General features: G+C 47.8%; 1 protein-coding gene across 1 annotated transcript in view; it reads left to right on the top strand.

Annotated features, from left to right (window-relative positions):
• The window catches only part of TMCO4 (transmembrane and coiled-coil domains 4), a 42057-nt gene extending 20342 nt beyond the window's left edge, over positions 1-21715 (top strand). Inside the window, exons 7-15 of the mRNA XM_070759479.1 lie at positions 1879-1976; positions 3887-4030; positions 4869-4988; positions 6714-6878; positions 9659-9795; positions 11872-11956; positions 12236-12353; positions 14605-14722; positions 20860-21715. Coding sequence (XP_070615580.1) covers positions 1879-1976; positions 3887-4030; positions 4869-4988; positions 6714-6878; positions 9659-9795; positions 11872-11956; positions 12236-12353; positions 14605-14722; positions 20860-21222 — 1348 coding nt within the window. The 3' untranslated portion in view covers positions 21223-21715. The remainder of the gene's footprint in view (positions 1-1878; positions 1977-3886; positions 4031-4868; positions 4989-6713; positions 6879-9658; positions 9796-11871; positions 11957-12235; positions 12354-14604; positions 14723-20859) is intronic.
• Positions 21716-21965: the final 250 nt, after the last annotated feature.

The following is a 21965-nucleotide window of genomic DNA, read 5'->3' as shown; positions in this document are numbered from 1 at the left end:
CCACTGGTGTTACAGGCCCTCACGGAGCCTCCCTTCGAACCCTTGAGGGAGATACCGCTACGCCTGTTATCTCTAAAAACAGCCTTCCTCACGGCGATCACATCAGCAAGGAGGGTCTCCGACCTCTCAGCCCTATCAGTCCGGCCGGACCTATGTATCTTCCACACCAACAGAGTGGTCCTCAGGCCAGATCCCGCCTTCCTACCTAAGGTGAACACGGTCTTTCACAGATCTCAGGACATTGTACTACCAGACTTTTGTGCCCAGGGGTCCCACCCACTGGAACTAAGATGGCACAAGTTGGATGTCAGACGAGCCATCAAACTTTATATTCGACGGACTAACACCTTTCGAAAGACAGAAGCCCTATTTGTCTCATATTTTCCAGCATCTATGGGGAATAAGGTTTCGCCCAAGACGATTAGTTGCTGGATTCGTTCCTGCATCATCACTGCTTACAAATCAAGGGCTACACCGATACCAAGTGGCATCACAGCGCACTCAACAAGGAGTGCAGCCACTTCAGCGGCATGGACAACACAGGCCCCGATTGACGATATTTGCCGTGCGGCAACTTGGGTCACGCCTAATACCTTCATTAAACATTACAGATTGGACACTTTCGCTTCTGCGGAAGCAGCCTTTGGACGCAGAGTATTGCAGAGAGTTTGCACCGATCCTGCGCCCCTGGTCCAGCCTTTTCCCCCCCTAATAAGTTAAGCTTGGGTATATCCCATGTTGGACTCTCCGAAGCAGTGCAAGTGGAGAAGAACCGTTGCACTTACCTGAACGGTCTTCTCGCTGCACTGCAAGGAGAGTCCAAACCCACCCGGCTGTTTGGGCCCAGGGTCTCAGAGTGGTCATAGTTGAATTACTTACAAGTTGGTTAATTAATAAAGTTTCCTTGGTTTACTATCACTATGACTTCGTTTTATTGTAAGACTGACCCGGAGAGGGCAGCATGGGGGTTGGACCAGTAAATTATGCTAATTTTTAACTCAGTCCCTTCCAGCTTGGCTGAAGATTAACCCATGTTGGACTCTCCTTGCAGTGCAGCGAGAAGACCGTTCAGGTAAGTGCAACGGTTCTTTTACTGAAAGAGTAGTAGATCCTTGGAACAAACTTCCAGCAGACGTGGTTGGGAAATCCACAGTAACTGAATTTAAACATGCCTGGGATAAACATAGATCCATCCTAAGATAAAATACAGGAAATAGTATAAGGGCAGACTAGATGGACCATGAGGTCTTTTTCTGCCATCAATCTTCTATGTTTCTATTATTAAATAAAAATAATGTAAGAAAATGAGTGCAGATCTGTGTTAAAATATTGTGATGTTTTAAAAACGAAAAACAATTAAAGGTAGAGGAAGGCAGTTAGGTAGATAATGTGAGGTAGAGGGAGGCAGTTAATTTTGTACGGTCTGACCTTGATAATTTTCTTTCAGACCTTTGGTTATCATACTAGGTAACTTCATCAATGTTAGAAGCAGGGGTGAAATGCTCCTGGTTAGCTCATGCATGTCGGTCGTCGCAGATCCGGTCGCGAAGGGAGCGTGAGGCTCCACCCAACCGTTTGGTTTCTTTTACCTTCTGCCCATGCGCAAAATGCTGTGCGCATGCGCAGACGGCAAAAGAACCCAAATGGCGGCATCTGGGCAGGTGGGCGGAGCCTCACGCTCCCTTCGCGACTGGCACATGTGAACCGGGAGCATTTCACCGCTGGTTATGCAGAGAAGAGGAGGAAGACTATGGGGGTCCTTGCAGACGTTGTTACCATACTAGCTAATGTCATCAGTGCAGTTAGTTACGATCCGTTTGCTGACAGGAAAGAAAGTCATTTTTTCCCCCTCTTTCTTCTCCCCCTCACCCCCCAAAGGACGGACGAAGGCAAGCGGAAGAAAAAAGAGAGAAGAAAAAAGCTGAAGCGGTACCTGCTGATTGGCTTAGCGACCGTAGGCGGAGGGACGCTCATCGGTAAGCGAGTCCTTCGGACTCTCCTTCCGCGAAGGGCAGATTGTGGCTCTCATTGTTCCCCGGCAATCAGGGCAAGGAAACTTGGACAAGTAGTCCTCGACTTTTGGCCACAATGGAGGCCAAAATGGCTGTCGCTAAGCGAGACAGTCATCCATGCCCTTATCACCTCGAGGTTGGACTACTGCAATGCTCTCTACATGGGACTATCTTTGAAGAGTGTTTGGAAACTTCAAATCGTCCAGAATGCAGCCGCGCAAGCGGTTATGGGCCTTCCAAAGCATGTCCATATTTCTCCAGCACTCCGCGGACTGCATTGGCTGCCGATTGGTTTCCGGACGCTATTCAAAGTGTTGGTTATGACCTACAAAGCCCTACATGGCATTGGACCAGATTACCTCCAGGACCACTTTCTGCCACATGAGTCCCAGCAACTGGTTAGGTCCCACAGAGTCGGCCTTCTCCAGGTCCCATAACCAGACAAAGTCGCTTGGCGGGGCTTAGGGGAAGAGCCTTCTCTGTGGGGGGCCCGACTCTCTGGAATCATCTCCCCCCGGAGATTCGTGCTGCCCCCACCCTCTTCGCCTTCTGTAAGAGTCTTAAGACTCACTTATGTCACCAGGTCTGGGGTGATTAGATCTACCCCCAGGCTGACGAAATGTTATGTATGGTTGTTGTTCAAATAGGTACGATGGTTTTTTAATAGAACTAACGATTTTAGAGTAGTTTATTTAAATTTTACTTAATTGGATTTAGCACATTATATTGCATTGTTTTTTTTATATGTTGTAAGCCGCCCCGAGTCTGGAGAGGGGCAGCATATAAATCCAAATAATAATAATAATAATAATAATAATAATAATAATAATAATAATAATAATAATAATAATAATGATAATACACTGCCCTGAGTCGCCTCAAGAAGGGCAGCATATAAATCTGATATATTAATAATATTAATATTAATATTAGGGGTCTGGCCCCATTTTATGACCTTTCTTGTCACAGGGGTTTAAGCGAATCCCTGCTGTTGTTAAAGTTAATCACATGCTTCTCATGTGACTCTTGACTCACTATTGATTTGCTCGCCACCAAGCCAGGATTCTGCGACCGTAATAAATTCATGCTGGTTGCCGAGCGCCTGCATTTTGATCATGTGACCAGGAAGGATGCTTACGACGGTTGTAAGTATGAGAAACATTCCTGAGTCCCCCTTGTTTTCCAGTGCTTTGTAACTTTGAACGGTCAGTAAACAGACCGTCGTAAGTCGATGACCTCCTGTAATAAGCAGGAGACCCTGGGCCCTCTTCGAAAGGAAGGCCATCTCTGGGGCGAGCATCTCAATGGGGATTTTTTTTCCCCCCAAGGGGTCAACTGAACTTTCTGATTTTTCTTTGGAGACGTTTCGCTTCTTCATGTGAGTAGCTGCTTCCACTCTGAATGGATGGTGGGGAACGGAAGGGTTGATACTCCTTGCAGACAACTGGTCGTTTGCATCCTTGTAGAGAGTCGTTGAGGCCATTTGGAGGTTTACATGTGTCCTCAGGGTCACCTGAATGGTGCAAATGGGTGTGGAGCCTTTTTGGGAGCCGCTGAAAGGACTTGCGTTGTAGAGTGGAGGTAGAACACTGGTGGTGAACCTATGGCATGGGTGCCACAGGCAGCATGCAGAGCCATATCTGCTGGCACACGAGCCGTTGCCCTAGCTCAGCTCCAATGTGCATGTGTGTGCCGGCCAGCTGATTTTTGGCTCTGGGAGGGCGTTTTTGTCTTCCAGAGAGCCTCGGGGGGGGGGGGGGGGATAGGGGAAGGATGATGGAGAATCTCCGTCCACAAAGAATCCTGAATCCTGCCTAGGTCAAACCTGGTTTGTTTTGCCTGTTTCCCCCAAAATCCTGCCATTTTCTCTTTAGGCCTGACCGCTGGGACTGCAGCTCCTTTGGTGGCTACCGGAGCAGCGGCTATCATTGGGAGCGCTGGGGCCACAGCCTTGGCGACGACAACCGGAGCGGCCATTATCGGTTCTCTCTTCGGAGCCGCTGGAGCAGGACTCGTGGGTAAGGCTCTCGGGATGAGGAGGAAAACAACCCCGGTGTTAACGGTGTAGAAGTCTCTCTGGCCCCTTCGGTTTTCGGCATAAGTGGCACAAGTGGTTAGAGTGCAGTACTGCGGGCTACTCTTGCTGCCTATCGTCTGCCTACAATTTAGTAGATCGAAGCTCACCAGGCTCAAGGTTGATTCAGTCTTCCGTCCTTCCGAGGTGGGCCAAATGAGGACCCCGATTGTTGGGGGCAAGAGGCTGACTCTGTAAACTGCTTAGAGGGGGCTGTAAAGCACTGTGAAGCTATTTTTCCTTCCCTCCCTCCCTCCCTCCCTCCCTCCCTCCTTCCTTCCTTCCTTCCTTCCTTCCTTCCTTCCTTCCTTCCTTCCTTCCTTCCTTCCTGTTAGTATTGCAAGCTAACTCTGACTACTACCAGCAGTTCAATCCTGACTGACTAGGTTAGGGTTTACTGAGCCTTTCAAGGTCAGAATATTACGTTGGGTGTATGTGAATTGTTTTTTTTTTAATTCAAAATATTAAAATACAACCCACCCATCCCCAATAAAAAAGGAAAGAAAAAAAATACAAACTGAAAACCCAACTCAAGAAGAGTACATAAAAAAGGACTGCATTTAGAGTCATGCCAATGCAATGGTTAGGTGACCCTTCTCTCCCTCTCTCGCGACTCCCTGGCTGGCTGTGGTGGGGCAGGAGGGTGCGCATGCCCAGGGAAACCCTCAAGCAATCACCAAAAGTACTTGTTTAGAGAAGACTGGCAAACCACGGCCTGTATTTTGAAGAGTCCAACAACGTACCGTATTAATCGTATTTTGTATGCCTGCTTGCTCCGTTAGGGTACAAGATGAAAAAACGTGTAGGGGCCATAGAAGAATTCGAATTCCTTCCCTTAACTGAAGAAAAGCAGCTCCATATCACTATTGCCATCACCGGCTGGCTTTCTCCGGGGAAATACGGTAAGGGCTCCTACATGCAGGCCAAAATATAGTGAATATCAAAACATGGCCAATTTTTTAAAAAATTATCTCATTGTCCTGTTCACCATTGGTGAATACAAATACGGGGCAGTTTTACATCCAGAAAAGTTTTCGATTTCTAAAAATAGAACAGAACAGAACAGAATTCTTTATTGGCCAAGTGTGATTGGACACACAAGGAATTTATTTTTGGTGCCTATGCTCTCAGTGTACATAAAAGAAAAAATACATTTGTCAAGAATCATGAGGTAAAACACTTAATGATTGTCGTAGGGGTCAAATAAGCAATGAGGAAACAATCCATATTAATATAAATCAAAAGGAAACAAGCAACAAGTTACAGTCATACAGTCCTAAGTGGGAGGAAATGGGTGATAGGAATGATGAGAAAAAAAACTACCGGTAATAGTAATGCATCCTTAATGAAGAGTTTGACAGTATTGAGGGAATTATTTGTTTAGCAGAGTGATGGCATTTGGGAAAAACTGTTCTTGTGTCTAGTTGTCTTGGTGTGCAATGCTCTATAGTGATGTTTTGAGGGTAGGAATTGAAACAGTTTATGTCCAGGATACGAGGGGTCAGTAAATATTTTCACAGCCCTCTTTTTGACTCATGCATTATACAGGCCCTCAATGGAAGGCAGGTTGGCAGCAATTGTTTTTTCTGCAGTTCTGATTCTCCTCTGAAGTCTGTGTCGGTCCTGTTGGGTTGCAGCACCAAACCAGACAGTTATAGAGGTGCAGATGATAGACTCAATTATTCCTCTGTAGAATTGTATCAGCAGCTCCTTGGGCAGTTTGAGCTTCCTGAGTTGGTGCAGAAAGAACATTCTTTGTTGTGCTTTTTTGATGTTAAGGTTTCTTTAATATTCTGAGCTCCTTGTTCCCCAAGGAGAACTGGCCTTGGTAGCAAATTTGATTCCCCCCCCCCCTTTCGCTGCGGGTCCATTTTCCTCACTTGACCTTAGCCGCTGCTCTCTAACATACTTGGCTATAAAACAATTCCCCTTTGTTTTGTTTTACAAGCACCCCTGTTTAACTTTCCACACCGTTTTGCTTCCCTGATCTGAGGTCAATGCCTCCTGAGGTGTAGGAAATTTTCCCTCAGGTGAGAAGCGAAGGTGTGAATGCCCTCAGTGTCTGGCAGAGGAGAGAATTATTTTAAAGACAGGTGTTGCCTGTCAGGCGGCACCTTTTCACCAGCTGAATCAGAGGAGGAGGAGGCATGGGAATCAGGGTTGGCATCAGGGCAACCTGATTGCTCTGAGAGGAGAAAGGAAATGGAGCTGGGAGAGAGAGAGAGAGAGAGAAATTGGGAAGGAAAAAGAGAGAGGGAGAGGGAAAGAGGAGGGGAGAAAGAGAGAGGGGGGAGAGGGAAAGAGAGAAAGAAAGAGAAAAGAAGAAAGAGAGAAAAAGAGAGAGAGAAAGAAAAAGGAAAAGAAGAGAGAGGCAGAGCCTGGGCCATCCGTCAGCCCTCAGATGGAGAGTCCACAGCCCGAAGGTCTGGAGGTGGCTGATGAGGAAGAGGAGGAACAGCTGGGTCCTGTGCCTGATGCACGGATGTGCAGAAGGCAGAGGAGAGGAGAGCAGTGGAAATCTATGGGCCGGTCCTTGGGACAGAGAAGACCAGCAGCCACGCCTGAGGCCTGGTGTTGAGCGTCCCTCTTCCCTCACGCCTTTGTCTCCATCCTTTGTCCCTCGGCAGGCAGCTTTACGGCTCCATGGAGCAGCCTCTCGCAGTCCAAGGAGCAATACTGCTTAGCCTGGGAATCCAAATACCTGCTGGAGCTGGGCAGCGCCCTCGACACCTTGTGGAATGGGCTGGTCAATATGGTGGCTCAGGAGGCCCTGAAATACACCGTCTTGGCGGGTGAGTGAGGGAGCAGCTTGAGAGGGCATCATTACGAGGTGAGGGAAAAAACAACGTGGCTCTTTCTGTCTGACCTCAGCTTTGGGGGACTTGGTTGAAAGGGTATAGGGCGGTGATGGCAAACCTATGGCACGGGTGCCACAGGTGGCATGCAGAGCTATATCTGCCAGCACATGAGCTGTTGTCCTAGCTTAGCTCCAATGTGCATGTGCTTGCCAGCCAGCCGATTTTCGGCTCGCCCGAAGCTCTGAGATGACATTTTCGGCTTCCGGAGTGTCTCCAGGGGGATGGGGGAAGGCATTGTTGCCTCTGGAGCCTGGGGAGGGTGAAAAACAGGCCTACTGGGCCCACCAGAAGTTGGGAAATGGCTGTTTTAGGCCTCCAGAGAGACTCTGGCGGGCGGGGGAAGCCATTTTCACAGTCCCCAGGCATTGAATTATGTGTGTGGGCACTTGTACAAGCACGGTAGCGAATGGTATAGTGGTATAGTGATGACCACCTTCTACCACACAAATCCCAGCAGCCGATTAGGTCCCACAGAGTTGGCCTTCTCCAGGTTCCATCAACTAGACAGTGCCGTCTGGCGGAGCCTAGGGGAAGAGCCTTCTCTGTGGCAGCCCCGGTCCTCTGGAACCAGCTCCCCCAGAGATTCGCACTGCCCCCACCCCGCTCGCCTTCCGCCCAAGCCTTAAGACCTATCTATATCTCCAGGCCTGGGGCAATTAGAGCATGCCCCCCCCCCCACTTCTTTCTGATCATTAAATGTTATGTGTGGATATGATTGAGTTAATTGATGGATTTTTTAAATATAAGGGGATTTTAGTTTAGAATTTTAATTATTAGATTTGTACGCATATCATTATTGCATTGTATTTTGTGAGCCACCCTGAGTCCTTGGAGAAGGGCAGTGTAAAAATCTAATTATTATTATTATTATTATTAATAATAATAATAATAATAATAATAATAATAATAGGCAGGGATGGCGAACCTTTTTTTCCTTGGGGGCCGAAAGCGTGCACACGTGCGCTATCGCACATGCCCACACCCATAATTCAATGCCCCCCCATGCATGCTGCATGATCCCCACCAGGCAGGGGTTAACTCTGCCGCCACTACCTGGATGTCGGGCAGACAGGCACGCACGTCCCTGCGAGATTTTGCTCCTGCGCATGCGCAGGAAGCAAAATCTTGTGTGGGGATGCACATGCACATGATTTCAGCACTTTTTTGCTTCCATACATGCGCAGAAGCAAAAGAAATGTCCAAAATCTCTCTTGCCCGTATGTCCCCTCGCACGATTGTGCTTCCTGCGCATGCGCAGAAGGAAAATCTCGCTGGAACCCGCACCTGCGCCTGCAGGAGACCCAGAGCTGTGCACGCAGCTCTATTTTTACCAGCGGTGCGGCGTCTTCCAACATACTGGCAAGAACCCAACGCCCTTCCTGTCAACGACTACTTCAGCTTCAACCACAACAACACACGAGCACACAACAGATAACAAACTCCAAATAAACCTCTCCAAGCTCGACTGCAGGAAATACGACTTTAGTAACCAAGTAGTTGATGCATGGAACTTGCTCTGTAGTATCATCACCTAACCCCCAAAACTTTTCCCTTAGACTACTCATTGTTGACCTCTCCTGACTCCTGAGGTGAGTAAGGGGCATGCATAAGTGCATCAGAGTGCCTTCTGTCCCCTGTCCTAATGTTTCTCTCTTACTAGCATCATGTATCTTATTATTATATCTTTGTATACCACCAATACATTCTTGATGAAACAAACAAATAAATAAATGAATAAAATAAAACCCGATACTGATCCCCATCCTCCATTTCCTGATTTCCAGTGGGCCCATTAGGCCTATTTTTCACCCTCCCAGGCTCCAGAGGCTTTCTTGGAGCCTAGGGAGGGTGAAAATGCCCTCCTCTGCCCCCCAGCGGCTGAAAATACCCTCCCAGAGCCTCCATGTGAGCTGAAAATCAGCTTGCCAGCATGCACATGTGCACTGGAGCTGACCTAGAGCAACGGCTCGCATGCCAGCAGATATGGCTCCATGTGCCACCTGTGGCACCCATGCCATAGGTTTATCACCACAGATATAGGGTCTCCTGCCCAAGCAGGGGTTTGGACTACAAGACTTACAAAACTCCTGTGTTCTATGATTTCACACCAACTTATCCAGGCCGTTTTCTTGGCGTCTCCAAAAAAACAAAATAGAATAACACAGTCAGATGGGACCTTGGAGGTCTTCTAGTCCAACCCCCTGCTTAGACAGGAAAGCCTATATCATTTCTGACAGCTGGTTGCCCAATCTCTTCTTAAAAACTTCCAAAATTGGAGCATTTACAACATCTGGAGGCAAGCTGTTCCACCGATCAGTTATTCTAACTGTCAGGAAATTTCTCCTTGTTTAGTTTCCACCCATTACTTCTTGTTCTACCCTTAGGTGCTTTGGAGAATGGTTTGACTTGTTCTTCTTTGTGTCAGCCCATCAAATATTGGAAGACTGCTATCGTGTCTCCCCTGGTTCTTCTTTTTGTTAAACTAGAGACATAGAAGGACCATCTCTCTTTCCCCTGTCCGAGGATGAACCTGATTCTATCTTTTTCATTGCCATTATTAAGAGGGCACAATGGCCCTTCTCCTCCCCCCACCCCCCACCCCATGGGCTTAATCCATGGCAGCTGAAGTCCCACAGCTTCACAAGGCTACGTCGATTCCCCTCAGGCATTTTTTCTCATTTTTCACCCATCCCGTTGGCTCCTCTTCCTCCCAGGGATCGTGACAGCCCTCACCTTGCCTGCTTCTCTGCTGGCGGTGGCTGGTGTGATCGACAACCCCTGGGGTGTGTGTCTCCATCGCTCCACTGAGGTCGGGAAACACTTGGCACAGATACTACTCAGCCGGCAGCAGGTAAGTCGAAGAAAGGCTGCCCCCTCCCACTCCCATACCAACCCTGTTGTAAACCTTATAAGCTGTTGTGACTCTCCAGCAGAGCTGGCAGTAGATTCGGACAGCGAGGAGGTTGGGGAGTCTGATGAAGGCTCAAACGAGTGCTCTCCACCCAAGGCAGAAACAGGGCCAGAGATGTCTGACAGTTATCAGCTGCCTTTGGAGTCAGACGTCAGTGACGCAGAAGAACACCTGGAGCCTTTTCCCAGAATTGCCAGATGAAAGGAACAGCTGAGGAACAAGGGTCGACTTGGGAGTAAGGCCACAGGTGGACGATGAATGGGAATCCTCTCCCAAAGGGAATAAAAAAGGAGAAAACGGGGAGGGGAGTTTGCAGAAGACAATTAGTTTGCTTAATTGGTTCATGATTCTTAGAGACTCCTTGCCAGGTTTTCAATATCTCGGCCTGGCAGCTCTCCAAGCCTGATAAGGTCTGTGACTGTAGATTCACCCTTGAAAGAGTTTGCTGTATGCGAATGAGAAGAATTCATGGTAACTTAATGAAAAAGGGATTTTTGCCCTCACACAGAGTCTGCTTTATGGTTTGGAGAATGCCTAGGTCGGACTCGGAACATAAGCTGTGGAATTATGGGAGTTGAAGTCTGCCCATCTTAAAGTGGCCGAGGTTGAGAAACACTGGGCTTGATAGGGTTTCTTTAAAAGGCATGTCATCCGTGTTCGTCTCGGGCTATAACACAGAGCCTGCCCTCCAGTTTTGTAGAAATCCACACTGGCCAGGAAAAGATTCCAGAGCCAGAGGATTCCCAGTAAGGAAGGTGCTGAGACTCAGCTCCCTCGTTTGCTGTCTCATTCCCACCCACCACCCACCTACCTCACTGCTACCACGGGTGGAAGAATATAAAATGCAATTAGGAAAATGGCTGCCTTGTTTCGGATAGCCTGAAAGCAAATAAGCCACTCCAGTCACAGGGGTGGGCGTTGCATGTTCTCACCACCCGCATCCTAGGGAACTTTGGCTTGCATCTCCCAAAATGAGGACTAGAGACAAGATAGTTCAGGGGTGTCAAACTCGATTTCATAGAGGGTTGTATCAGGGATGTGTTTTGAGCTTCGGGTGGCAGGACTTCTCTCAACCCCTCCCTTTCCTCTCTTTATAATCCATCCTTCCTTCTTTCCTTCCTTCCTTTCTGGTGTCCAGCAAACCTGGAAAACAGGGAAATCAGAGAATTATCAGGGAAATCAACAGTTCGGGAAATATTAGGGAATTATCAGGGAATTCGTGAAAAAAATGGAATAAACCAGAGGGGGAAATCAAACTGTATTAAAATGTTTAAAAGTCAGAGAAAAGTCATGTTTTTAAAAAAGGATTGGCTGCCTAGCAGAGTCAAGCAATAATTGTGCAACAATTTGCTTCCTCAGCTTCCTCCACGGCTTAGCCATTTGGTATGACGTCATCTACGACCGTGCCTTACCTAGATCGCAAGTTACAGGAAAATGTCTGGGAAATATCAGGGAATTTCAAAATGCTTTCCCCCTGGACACCCTATTCCTTCCTTCCTTCCTTCCTTCCTTCCTGCCTGCCTGCCTGCCTGCCTGCCTTCCCCTCTTTCCTTCTTTTTCCTGCCTTGCCCTCTTCCCTACTTTGTCTTCCCTCTTTCCCTTTCTCCTCCTTTTCCTGTCCCTTCTTGGATGCTCAAATGCAAAAGGAGGAAACATTTCTCCTTCTGTTTTGTTTTTAGTTTCTTCTGCTGGCCCTCTGCCAGTGAAAACATCCTGGAAAGCATCCTTCCCTGCGTGTCCCCCAAGCCCAGTTTTTGGCTGTGACAGCCTCCTGAAGCCCTTCACCAGAGAAAAGGAGCCTGCTAGGCACATTTCTCTCCCAAGCTCCATTTTCACTGGCAAAGGCACCGTGGGCTAGTCATTTGCTGTTTCCAGGGCTGCCCAGAGGGCCAGATCTAAGCACCTGAGCCTATGGGCCTTAAGTTTAACATTCCTATGAGAGCTGTTAGTTTGTTTATTCGTGTCGGATACCTGTTTTTCTCTTCTCATTTTTCTTCTCTCCCCTTCCTCTTGTAGGGCAAGCGGCCAGTGACCCTGGTTGGGTTCAGTCTTGGTGCGAGAGTGATCTACTTCTGCCTGCAGGAGATGGCCAAGGAGAAAGGTAGGACAGCTCTCCCTCCCCACTTCTGTTTTGGGGTTCCTGCTCTGAAGCTAACCCCCCTGCAACCCCTCGGTGCGGATGACCAAATCGATTTCGCTCAGATCCCTCCAGCAATCCTTTTGATTATCCTTCGAATTTCAGAGAGAACGCAAACAGCTGGCAGTTCAAACCGCCCACCAAGGGGCAGCGCTGGGATCTCCCTGCAGGGGATCCAAAGCTCAGCGGGTTTCTTCTGGGATGCCACGGGGGCTGATCTTTGGGTGGCTCTCTTTTTTCCAGACTGCGAAGGGATCATTGAAGATGTGGTACTGTTGGGGGCCCCTGTAGAAGGCGATCCCAAATCCTGGAAACTGATCACCAAAGTCATTTCAGGCAGGATCATCAATGGCTTCTGCAGGTATTGTTGGGCTTAACAATGGTACATACACACAAACACACTTTTCTTTTTCTCTTCCTTTCCTTTCAGTTTCCTAATTTCCTTGAAAAATTGGCTTTTTTAATTTTGACCCTCCACTCTGACTTCAATTCTCTCCCGAGAGAGAGCCACAGGCTTTAAGCTGAGGTTCTGAAAAGATATTCATTCATTCATTCATTCATTCATTCATTCATTCATTCATTCATTCATTCATTCATTCATTCATTCATTTGGATTTGCATACAGCCCAACTCCCAAGGCACTCTGGAGATCCCTTTGCTAGGATTTAGTATTGGGAAGATTAAATTTAGTTTTTCTCTTCCCACTCCCCCCCACTAATCTATATCCCCAAGCAGCGGTCCATAATCTTTACAACTGGGCTGGGCTAGTCTAGTGAAGAGAAGGACCAGGGGAGACAGGATATGGCAGCTGTCCAATATTTGAGGATCTGCCACAGAGAGGAGGGGGTCTAACTATTTTCCAAAGCACACGAAGACCAGACAAGGAATAACGGATGGAAACTAAAGAAGGAGAGATTCAACCTAGAAATAAGGAGGAATTTTCTGACAGTGAGAACAATGAACCAATGAAACAGAAGTTGCCTTCGGAAATTGTGTGAGCTTCATCACTGGAGGCTTTCAAGAAGAGACTGGACTGCCATCGGTCAGAAATGGTGTAAGGTCTCCTGCTAAGGTAGGGGGGTTGGACTAGAGGACCTACAGGGGCCCTTCCAACTCTGTTAATCGGCCCAGAGAAGAGGAGAACTTGAGTTGTGTATGCAAGTCCGCCCACTTCTTGCACAAGTCGAGCTGTGTGCGTGCACACCAACCTGCCACTCACACAAGTCAAGTTGCATTGCCGGCTTGCTTGGCCCGGTTCTGAATAGGCCCTATCCCAGTAGTGGGCCACACCCCATGCATTGGTGAACCTTATCCCAAAGTTTAGGAACTATGTGCACAATGACAAATAATCTGCATGCAGACAACTGGTGAGGGAGAACTGGGAAGGAGGCTGTGGGATTTAAAATCTCCTTTCTGGGTGAATTGAGAGGGGACTGCGGCCTCTGTGCTCCATTGTCATTTCTGTAGATCGCGTCTTTGACCCATCCTGGATTCTTGACTTCTGCCTGGCAGCCTTTCCGATTTATTTATTTATTGTATTTATATGCCGCTCACTCCAAAACGGACTCAGAGCGGCTAACAGCACTCATAAATACAACAGTAATAAAAAGAGCGATAAAACACAACAATAAACTCTACAGTGCGATAAAACTATACAGGGAACACTTAAACAACACCATATAACTCCCAAGTAAATCAAACTTCTGTGAAATCAAACTGTCCACTTAGGAATCAACACTGATTGACCATCCATTTCACATGCTGTTGTGCACATTCAACTTTGTACAGAACAAAGTATTCAATGAGAATATTTAATTCATTCAGATCTAGGATGTGTTATTTGAGTGTTCCCTTTATTTTTTTGAGCAGTGTATAATATAATTTTAAAAATCCATAGATACTTGCAATCAAATTTAATTCCAGGCCTGCTGGAAAAACCAGGTCTTAACAGCTTTCTGGAAGACTGATAGGGAGGAGATAATACAGATCTCTGGGGACAGTTGATTCCACAGGGTCGGAGCTACCACAGAGAAGGCTCTTCACCAAGGTCCCGCCAACCAATATTGTTTGGCAGATGGGACTTGGAGAAGTCCGACTCTGTGGGCAGTTACTAGCCACAGCGAGATATGAGGCGGTCCCGTAAGTAGCCTGGTCCTGAGCCATTTGGGCTTTAAAGGTGATAACCAACACCTGGAATTGCGTTCGGAGACCCACTGGCAACCAGTGCAGCTCGCATAATGATGGAGTAATACGGGCGTACCTCATTGCTTATTTGACCCCTATGACAGTCATTAAGTGTTGTACGACATGATTCCTGACAAATGTATCTTTTTCTTTTATGTACACTGAGAGCATCTACACCAAAGACAAATTCCTTGTGTGTCCAATCACACTTGGCCAATAAAGAATTCTATTCTATTGCACGCACCACTGCATTTTGCACCAGCTGAAGTTTCCGAACGCTTTTCAAGGGTAGCCCCATGTAGAGCACATCGCAATAGTCAAGACTGTTGACAATGTTACAAAGACTTCAGCCCCATGTCCCACCCATGTTCTCCAGCTGACATGTGAATCCAGCCCCGTTCCTCCCTCTCTCCTCCTTCCTCCGCCAGGGGAGACTGGCTGTTGAGATATGTCTACCGCACCGCGTCCATTCAGCTGAACGTCGCAGGGCTTCAGCCCGTCTGTCTGGAGGACCGCCGGATGGTGAACGTGGATCTGTCTTCCTTGGTAAGTCAGCGGGAAGCAACGGCGGAGATCCAGCAAAGTTCAGAGGTCGACAAAAGGGGCAGTTGGGGGGGTTGAGTGGTGGTTGAAGAGATGGTAGGGTTTGGCGTTTTTAGGTGGCCTGAATACAGACACAAAGCCGTCTTTCTCAGCCTTAGTGGCTTTAAAATGCATGGACTTGTGAGTGGTCCACGACCGGGTCAGTTAATGACAAAATCTGAGGAGAGTGAACTGAGCCCATCTTGGTACCCTAAGCCAGTGTTCTTGCCGGCTGAATCAGAGAGTGAGAGTGAGGGAGAATTGGAACCTGAGAAACCTCCAGAGACTGTAGAAACTCCAATGATGGTAATGTCTGACTGAGAGGAGGAGGGGTAAATTGGGGGTAAGGAGCCCTTATTAGATGCCCAGGTCAGAAGATCAAGAAGCAGACAGGAATATCTTTATGGGAAAAAGTTCAGAAAGTGAGTCTATGAAAGGAAGTTTAGACAGTTACATCTTTAGGAAACAGTGGGCCACACCCAGACAGTATATAAAGGAAGATTTCTAGGTAAATGGGTGTGGTGTTCCAATGTTCATAATTTATTTATATATTTTATTTATTTTTTGGATTTTTATGCCGTCCCTCTCTGAGGACTCAGGACGGCTTACAACATATAACAGAACAATATATAGTACCTTAAATCCAATTAATTAAATTTAAAATCTAACACACACATACCCCCAAAAAACCCCATAAAAAGACAGTCATTCACATTTGGTCAACTTTCTCTCAACACATTCATCGGCCAGGGGGCTAGAGTCTAGTGGCCTCAAGCCTGGCAGCATAAATGACTCTTGCGGGAGGCAAGGAGGGTGGGGGAAGTACGAATCTCCGGGGGAAGCTGGTTTCAGAGGGCTGGGCCCCCCACAGAGAAGGCTCTTCCCCTAGGTCCCACCAAGCAATATTGTCTAGGTGACGGGACCTGGAGAAGGCCAACTCTGTGGGACCTAACCAGTGGCTGGGATTCATGTGGCAGATAACCTGCTGCTCCATTCTCCACCATCCAGGTAGAGCTAAAAAAGATTCTTTGGAGGAAAAACAAAACATCTTCAAAAGAAAAACCAGAAAGTCCAGTTGCCTCTTGCGGGAGGGGGAGGAGGGGGAAAGGCACCTTTGGGATTCCCAGAAGCTGTTTTAAGATAATATTTTTTTAAAAAAAACTGTTCTCCGTTTGTCTTTGAGAAGCCAACAAGAATTGGAAATGCCTTTCTAAACATATACTGCATTGCATGAGGCAGGGGTTCAAGCGGGGGGGGGGGGGGGCTTGGCAGCAGAAAGGACCAGGTGGGGGGGCACTGTACTTGCTAAGGTGCGCACCTGCGCGCTCGCGCAACCCAAAACACCCCCCTGCCACCCAGCACCTCTGGCCCCCTCACGCCCCTGGCTTCTCGCCGCTACCCCTCGCCCGCCCACCTGATCAGCCCCTTTTTCTCCTCCTCCGCTTCCCCCCTTGGGGTGCGGCTCCTCCCGCAGTGGTGACTGCAGCAGCTGCAGCTTCTCGTCCTCCTGATCCAGCCGCTAGCCGCTCCGAACGCTTTGGAAACGCCCGCCCCACCCTTCTCGCAGTCCCTTCACCGAGAGCACTTTCGTCCTGGCTGTCAGCAAAGGGGCTGCAGGAGAGGTGGGGCAGGCATTCTTCTCACAGCGGAGGCCAGTGAAGGTTAGTTTGAATGTTGGACGCACATACGTGCGCGCTCCCCATCCCCCTGCCAGCCCGCCCAGAACATTCAAACTAAGGAAAACCTTTTGCTGGCCTCTGCAGAGAAGAAAGGAAGAGAGAGAAAGAGAGAACGAGAGAGAGAGAGAGAGAGCAACAGACAGAGCAAGATAGAGAGAAAATGAGAGAGAGAGAGAGAGAAAGGGGGGAGAAAGAGAGAAAGCAAGAGAGAGAGAGAGAAAATGAGAAAGAGTGAGAGAGAGAGAGAAAGCAAGAGAGAGAGAGAAAGCAAGAGAGAGAGAGAGAGAAAGCAAGAGAGAGAGAGAGAGAGAGAAAGAAAACCAGAGAGAGAAAGAGAACAAGAGAGAGAGGAGAGAGGGAGACAGAAAGTGAGAAAAAGAGAGAGAGAACAAGAGGGAAGAGAGAAGGAGAGAGAAAAAGCAAAAGAGAGAGAGAGAAGATAGGAAGGAAGCGAGAGAGTGAGAGAGAGCAAGAAAGAGAGAGAGAGGAGAGAGGAAGGAAGAGAGTGAGAGGGAGGAAAAAAGCAAGAGAGAGAGAGAGAAGAGTGGAAGGAAGAGAGAGAAATGATAGAAAAAAGGGGAGAAAAAAGAGAAATGAGAAAATGATTGAGGCAGAGAATGACAGGAAAGAGAGAGAAACAGAGAGAGAAGTGACTCTTGATTTAAAGTATATGGTAAAAGCACTTAAATAATAACAGAGAAAAAACCCCCAGCCCTCACCTGTTTTTATTAATAGTTATGTTTTTGATTTTGCTGGTTGTTTTAGTTTTAATAGTAATAGATTTTGGTTTTGTTTTTTTATTAATTTCTTTTAATTAAAAAAAAGGTATTTATTTATTTATTTATTCATACATTCATACGTACGTACGTACATACATACATACATACATACATACATACATACATACATACTTCTATGCCGCCTAGTCCCAAGGGGACTGCCACTCAGACACTATACTTTTCCGCCCACTCCGAAAAAAAATTAGAGGGAACATTGTGGGGGGGCTTCCTGTGTTGCACATTTTGTTGGCACATCTTGTTCCCCAAACGGAGCCCAGGGCCAAATGGCGCTTTTATCCTCCCTCTCTGCCGTTAATTCTGACGGTTGTGTTCTGATGCTAAACCTTGATTGGTTTCTAGGCCATCTGCTTTCTTTTGTCACCCTTTGAGCTCCCCGGCTGGCATCAGAAGATCAGAGGCACATTGGGGGCTTTCGACAGGGCTTTTTAAAAAATTAACGCTCCAGTCTTGCTAAAAAATTAAAAGAAAGCAGCGGAAAGGCAGGCGGGAGAATTGTCTGTAGTGGCAGATTGCCTGGTAAAGTCAAGGATCAGGCAACCGGGAAGCCCAAAACCTTTTGGCATTTCGGGATAATATCAGCATCTCCAGATGCCAACGGGCTTCCGGTTCCTCTTTGCATTCAGCCAAGACAGTTCAACCAAGCATTTTAAATACAGGAGCTAAGTGGAGCCTCCATGAATAGGGACAGTGCGTCCCTGTATTCTAGAAGCAAACAGAAGAACTTTTTTAAAAAAGAAACTGCCCACCGTCCACATTCAGAGCCATTGCACCAGGACACATGGCCAATGTTCTTTTGGCAGAGTTGGGTGTGTGTTGGTTCAGTTAATTTTAAATTCAGTTGTGGGGGAAAATAAAAGAACCAATTCAGAGAATAGAATAGAATTCTTTATTGGCCAAGTGTGATTGGACACACAAGGAGTTTGTCTTTGGCACAGATGCTCTCAGTGTAGAAAAAAGAAAATATACATTCGCAAGGAATTATGAGGTACAACATTTTTGTCATAAGGGTCAATTAAGCAATCACAAAACAATATTAATAAAAATCTTAAGGATACAGTCATAAATGGGAGGGAATGGGGATAGGAATGATGAATAAAAACTAGTAGTAATAGTAGTGCAGACTTAGTAAATAGTTTGAGAGTGTTGAGGGAATTATTTGTTTAGCAGAGTGATGGCATTCGGGGAAAAACTGTTTTGTTTCTAGTTGTCTTGGTGTGCAGTGCTCTGTAGCGATGTTTTGAGAGTAGGAGTTGAAACAGTTTATGTCCAGGATGCGAGGGGTCAGTAAATATTTTCACTGCCCTCTTTTTGACTTGTGCAGTATACAGGTCCGCAATGAAAGGCAGGTTGGCAGCAATTGCTTTTTTCTGCAGTTCTGATTCTCCTCCGAAGTCTGTATCGGTCTTGCTGGGTTGCAGAACCAAACCACACAGTTATAGAGGAGCAGATGACAGACTCAACGATTCCTCTGTATCAGCAACTGTATCAGAGAAACATGTGGGTGAAGTTTAACCTAATTTAATTGATCAGGATCCGAAAGATTGATTAAATAGAACAAATGTAGGTTGCCCTACCTGATTTATTTACATCAGGTTAGGCAGTGGAGATTAATAACTTTGCAAATTGAGCTTTTGGGGAGCCACTGCTCCCCCTGGATTGAGAGGTCACCGGACGTCTGGCCGTGCTGGGTCCTTTCCAGAGGGAGGAATGTCTGTGTTGTGGCCTGTCAGCAGCCGAATCACATGAGGAGACGGAGTGGGAATCAGGGTCAGCATCAAGGCAGCCTGAGAGCTCTGAAGGGGAAAGGGGAATGGAACTGGTAGACAGAGAGAGAGAGAGGCAGAGCCTGGGCCATCCGTCAGCCCTCAGAGAGTCAACAGCCCCCAAGTCTGGAGGTAGCTGATGAGTAAGAAGAGGAACAGCTGGGCCCAGTGCCTGACGTGCGAATGTGCAGAAAGCAGAGGAGAGGAGAGCAGTGTGAATCTAAAGACAGGTCTGTGGCCTTTCGGCCGGCCACTTCTTCCCCAGTTGAATCAGAGGAGACGGAGGGGGGACCAGGGTTGGCATCAGGGCAACCTGAGAGCTGTGAAGGGGAAGAGGGAATGGAGCTGGCAGAGAGAGAGAGATTGTGCTGTCCATCAGCCCTCAACATCTTGAGGTCTGGAGGTGGCTGATGAGGAAGAGGAGGAACAGCTGGGCCCAGTGCCTGAAGCACAGAAGGCAGAGGAGAGGAGAGCAGTGGAAATCTATGGGCCGGTCCTTGGGACGGAAGAGCCACCACTGCTAGCGAGGCCCCACCCTAGCTCTGGGGAGAAAAGGCATGGGGTGGAGATGAATAGGTGGGGCAGACAACTCTTCATCTCCCTGCCGGATGGACTTGGCCTGAGGTGAGAGAGAAACTTTTTGCCGAGACTGCTGGCGCTCCTAATAAAGGAAGTGTTGATTTAACTTCAGGAATTTTTGTCGACTTTGGGGAGCTGGGTCAGAACAGTCTATTTCTGCCTGTGAGGAGGGTCTTGTTGGCTTTTTACTACTCTACCACATGCTTGCACTGTCTTGTAAACACGTCTCTATGATCAGGTCATAGTTAACTGACCAGTGTGTCACCTTTTGATGACCAAAAGAGGCATGTAATCTGCAGACTATATAAATAACTGCAGAGTAGATGGCCCCTCCCTTTTGACCCTTCACTTCTTCCTTTCTCCTCACACGTCCTTCTACCTTACTCTGTGCTCCATTGTCTTCGGTTGAGGACATATGTGCAAAGGTGGGCAATCCAAAACCATCCCTGCACATGGAAGCATCCAGAGACTATTAATATGGACTGGAATACTGTATAAGCCTTTCTGCCTGCAATCTGTAAATGCATGAACCAACACAATTGTAAGTAAAGATTGCACTTTTCATCTTTATGAAGGAGTGGTCATTTATTGCTAACAAATGTGATTCACACAGTCACGGGTTAATTTCTTGCCATGCTGAATTCGCTGCAAATTAAGCCAGCTGAACGCTGCTAATACTAATAATAGTAATACAGTAATACCTCATCATACGAACTTAATTGGTTCCAGGAAGAGGTTCGTAAGGTGAAAAGTTTGTAAGATGAAACAATGTTTCCCATAGGAATCAATGGAAAAGCCAATAATGCGTGCAAGCCAATTAGGAAAATCCAAAACATTAAGGCTTTTTTTTTAAAAAGCTGCCAGCAGACGAAGTTGAGGCGAACGGAGTGGGGGGAGGGACAGCGAGAGGTGGCAAGAGGTGGCAGTTCCAACGAAGCAAGGCGAAAAGAGTCTCTCTTGATCTCCATGAGTCCCTCCCGTTTTTTCCCACCCTGTCCTGCACCTTTCTCCCCTCTTGATCTCCATGAGTCCTGGAGAGGAGAAAGGTGCAGGACAGGGTGGGAAAAAATGGGAGGGACTCAAGTCTGGAGGTGGGGCATCCCAGCGGCCGGCGGCAGGTTCGTAAGGTGAAAAAAGTTCATAAGAAAAGGCAAAAAAATTCCGAACCCTGGGTTCGTATCTCGAAAATTTCGTATGACGAGGGGTTCGTATCATGAGGTACCACTGTAGTAACCAAAATACCCAACAGGTCTGACCCTTGATTTTGACTTCCCTTTCAGGTAAATGGTCACCTGGACTACATGAAGCAGATGGACGCCATCTTGAAGGCCGTGGGGCTCAAAACGAGGCCAGGCCTGCAAGGACAAGGGGGCCTCCTGGCAGGGCCTTCCCCCCCGAGCGAGGAGGAGGTGGAACAAGGGAGACCTCCAGACAACACAGCCTCCAAGGGACCCAGTGAGCAGGACAAACCTGATGTGGGTGGATCCAAGGAAGCAGGTGGCCTCGACGGCGATGAAGACTCCTGGTGCTGGGAGCCGGTCTCCTCCACTCGTGCACAAGATTGCAAGGTTTCTCCAGCATCTAAAAAGGATCAGCCTCCTGAAATTCTCTCCCAATCCTCCCCCTCCTCCTCTCCCTCTTGACATTCCCAAAATCTTTTTTTGCAGACTTTGGGGTGGCCGGACACCCAGGATAGATGCAATTTTGCACGGAGCCGTTCAGGAGAACCGTGTCTTTATTTTTGTCCTGTGCTTGGTCTCACGGCAGCTGGGGACCTTGGAAACCTCCAAAAAGTTGACATGAGAGTCCGCAACTAACTCCCTCTTGCACTCTTTTCTCTTTGACGCCTGGTATCCTTCCCCTGAACGTGGAGGCTCTGTTTATTGCCGCTCCCCCCCCCCCCGGCACGGTCTCTGGGCTGCGTCAAAAGCAGCCACTCTGAAAAACCTCAGCTCTGCAAGGTCCCTGACTACAGATCCCATTCTCCACTGGCAGCAGAAGTGGCGGCTTTGTAGTCCAATCATTTTCCGGGAGGAAGCAAACCACGGAAGGGCTGCCCCCGACCGCCCCCCCAGCGCAGAGCGCGTCTTTTTTTCCCTTTCTCTTTAAACAAAAATAGCAAGATCATGTGAAGAAGATCTGTTTTGATTGCCCCCCCCCCCCCTGAGCCAGATGGTGAGGAGGAAGGATCTCTCTGGATTTAGGAGCCTTGGATCCTGCGCCGCCCTGGGGAGCAGAGCAGAACAGAGCAAAAGAAAGGTAGCCTGCTTCTGAAGAGAGAGGCTCTACTGCTGCAGGGATGGCTAACCCCAAAATGTGCATGCGAATCCCCAAAATGCAGTGTATATGTGGACCTCATGCATGCACCTCATGCATGCGCCCCACA

Source organism: Erythrolamprus reginae, chromosome 8 (genome assembly GCF_031021105.1).
Source record: "Erythrolamprus reginae isolate rEryReg1 chromosome 8, rEryReg1.hap1, whole genome shotgun sequence".
Classification (NCBI taxonomy): domain Eukaryota; kingdom Metazoa; phylum Chordata; class Lepidosauria; order Squamata; family Dipsadidae; genus Erythrolamprus; species Erythrolamprus reginae.
This window is presented reverse-complemented; position numbering and strand designations above follow the sequence as displayed.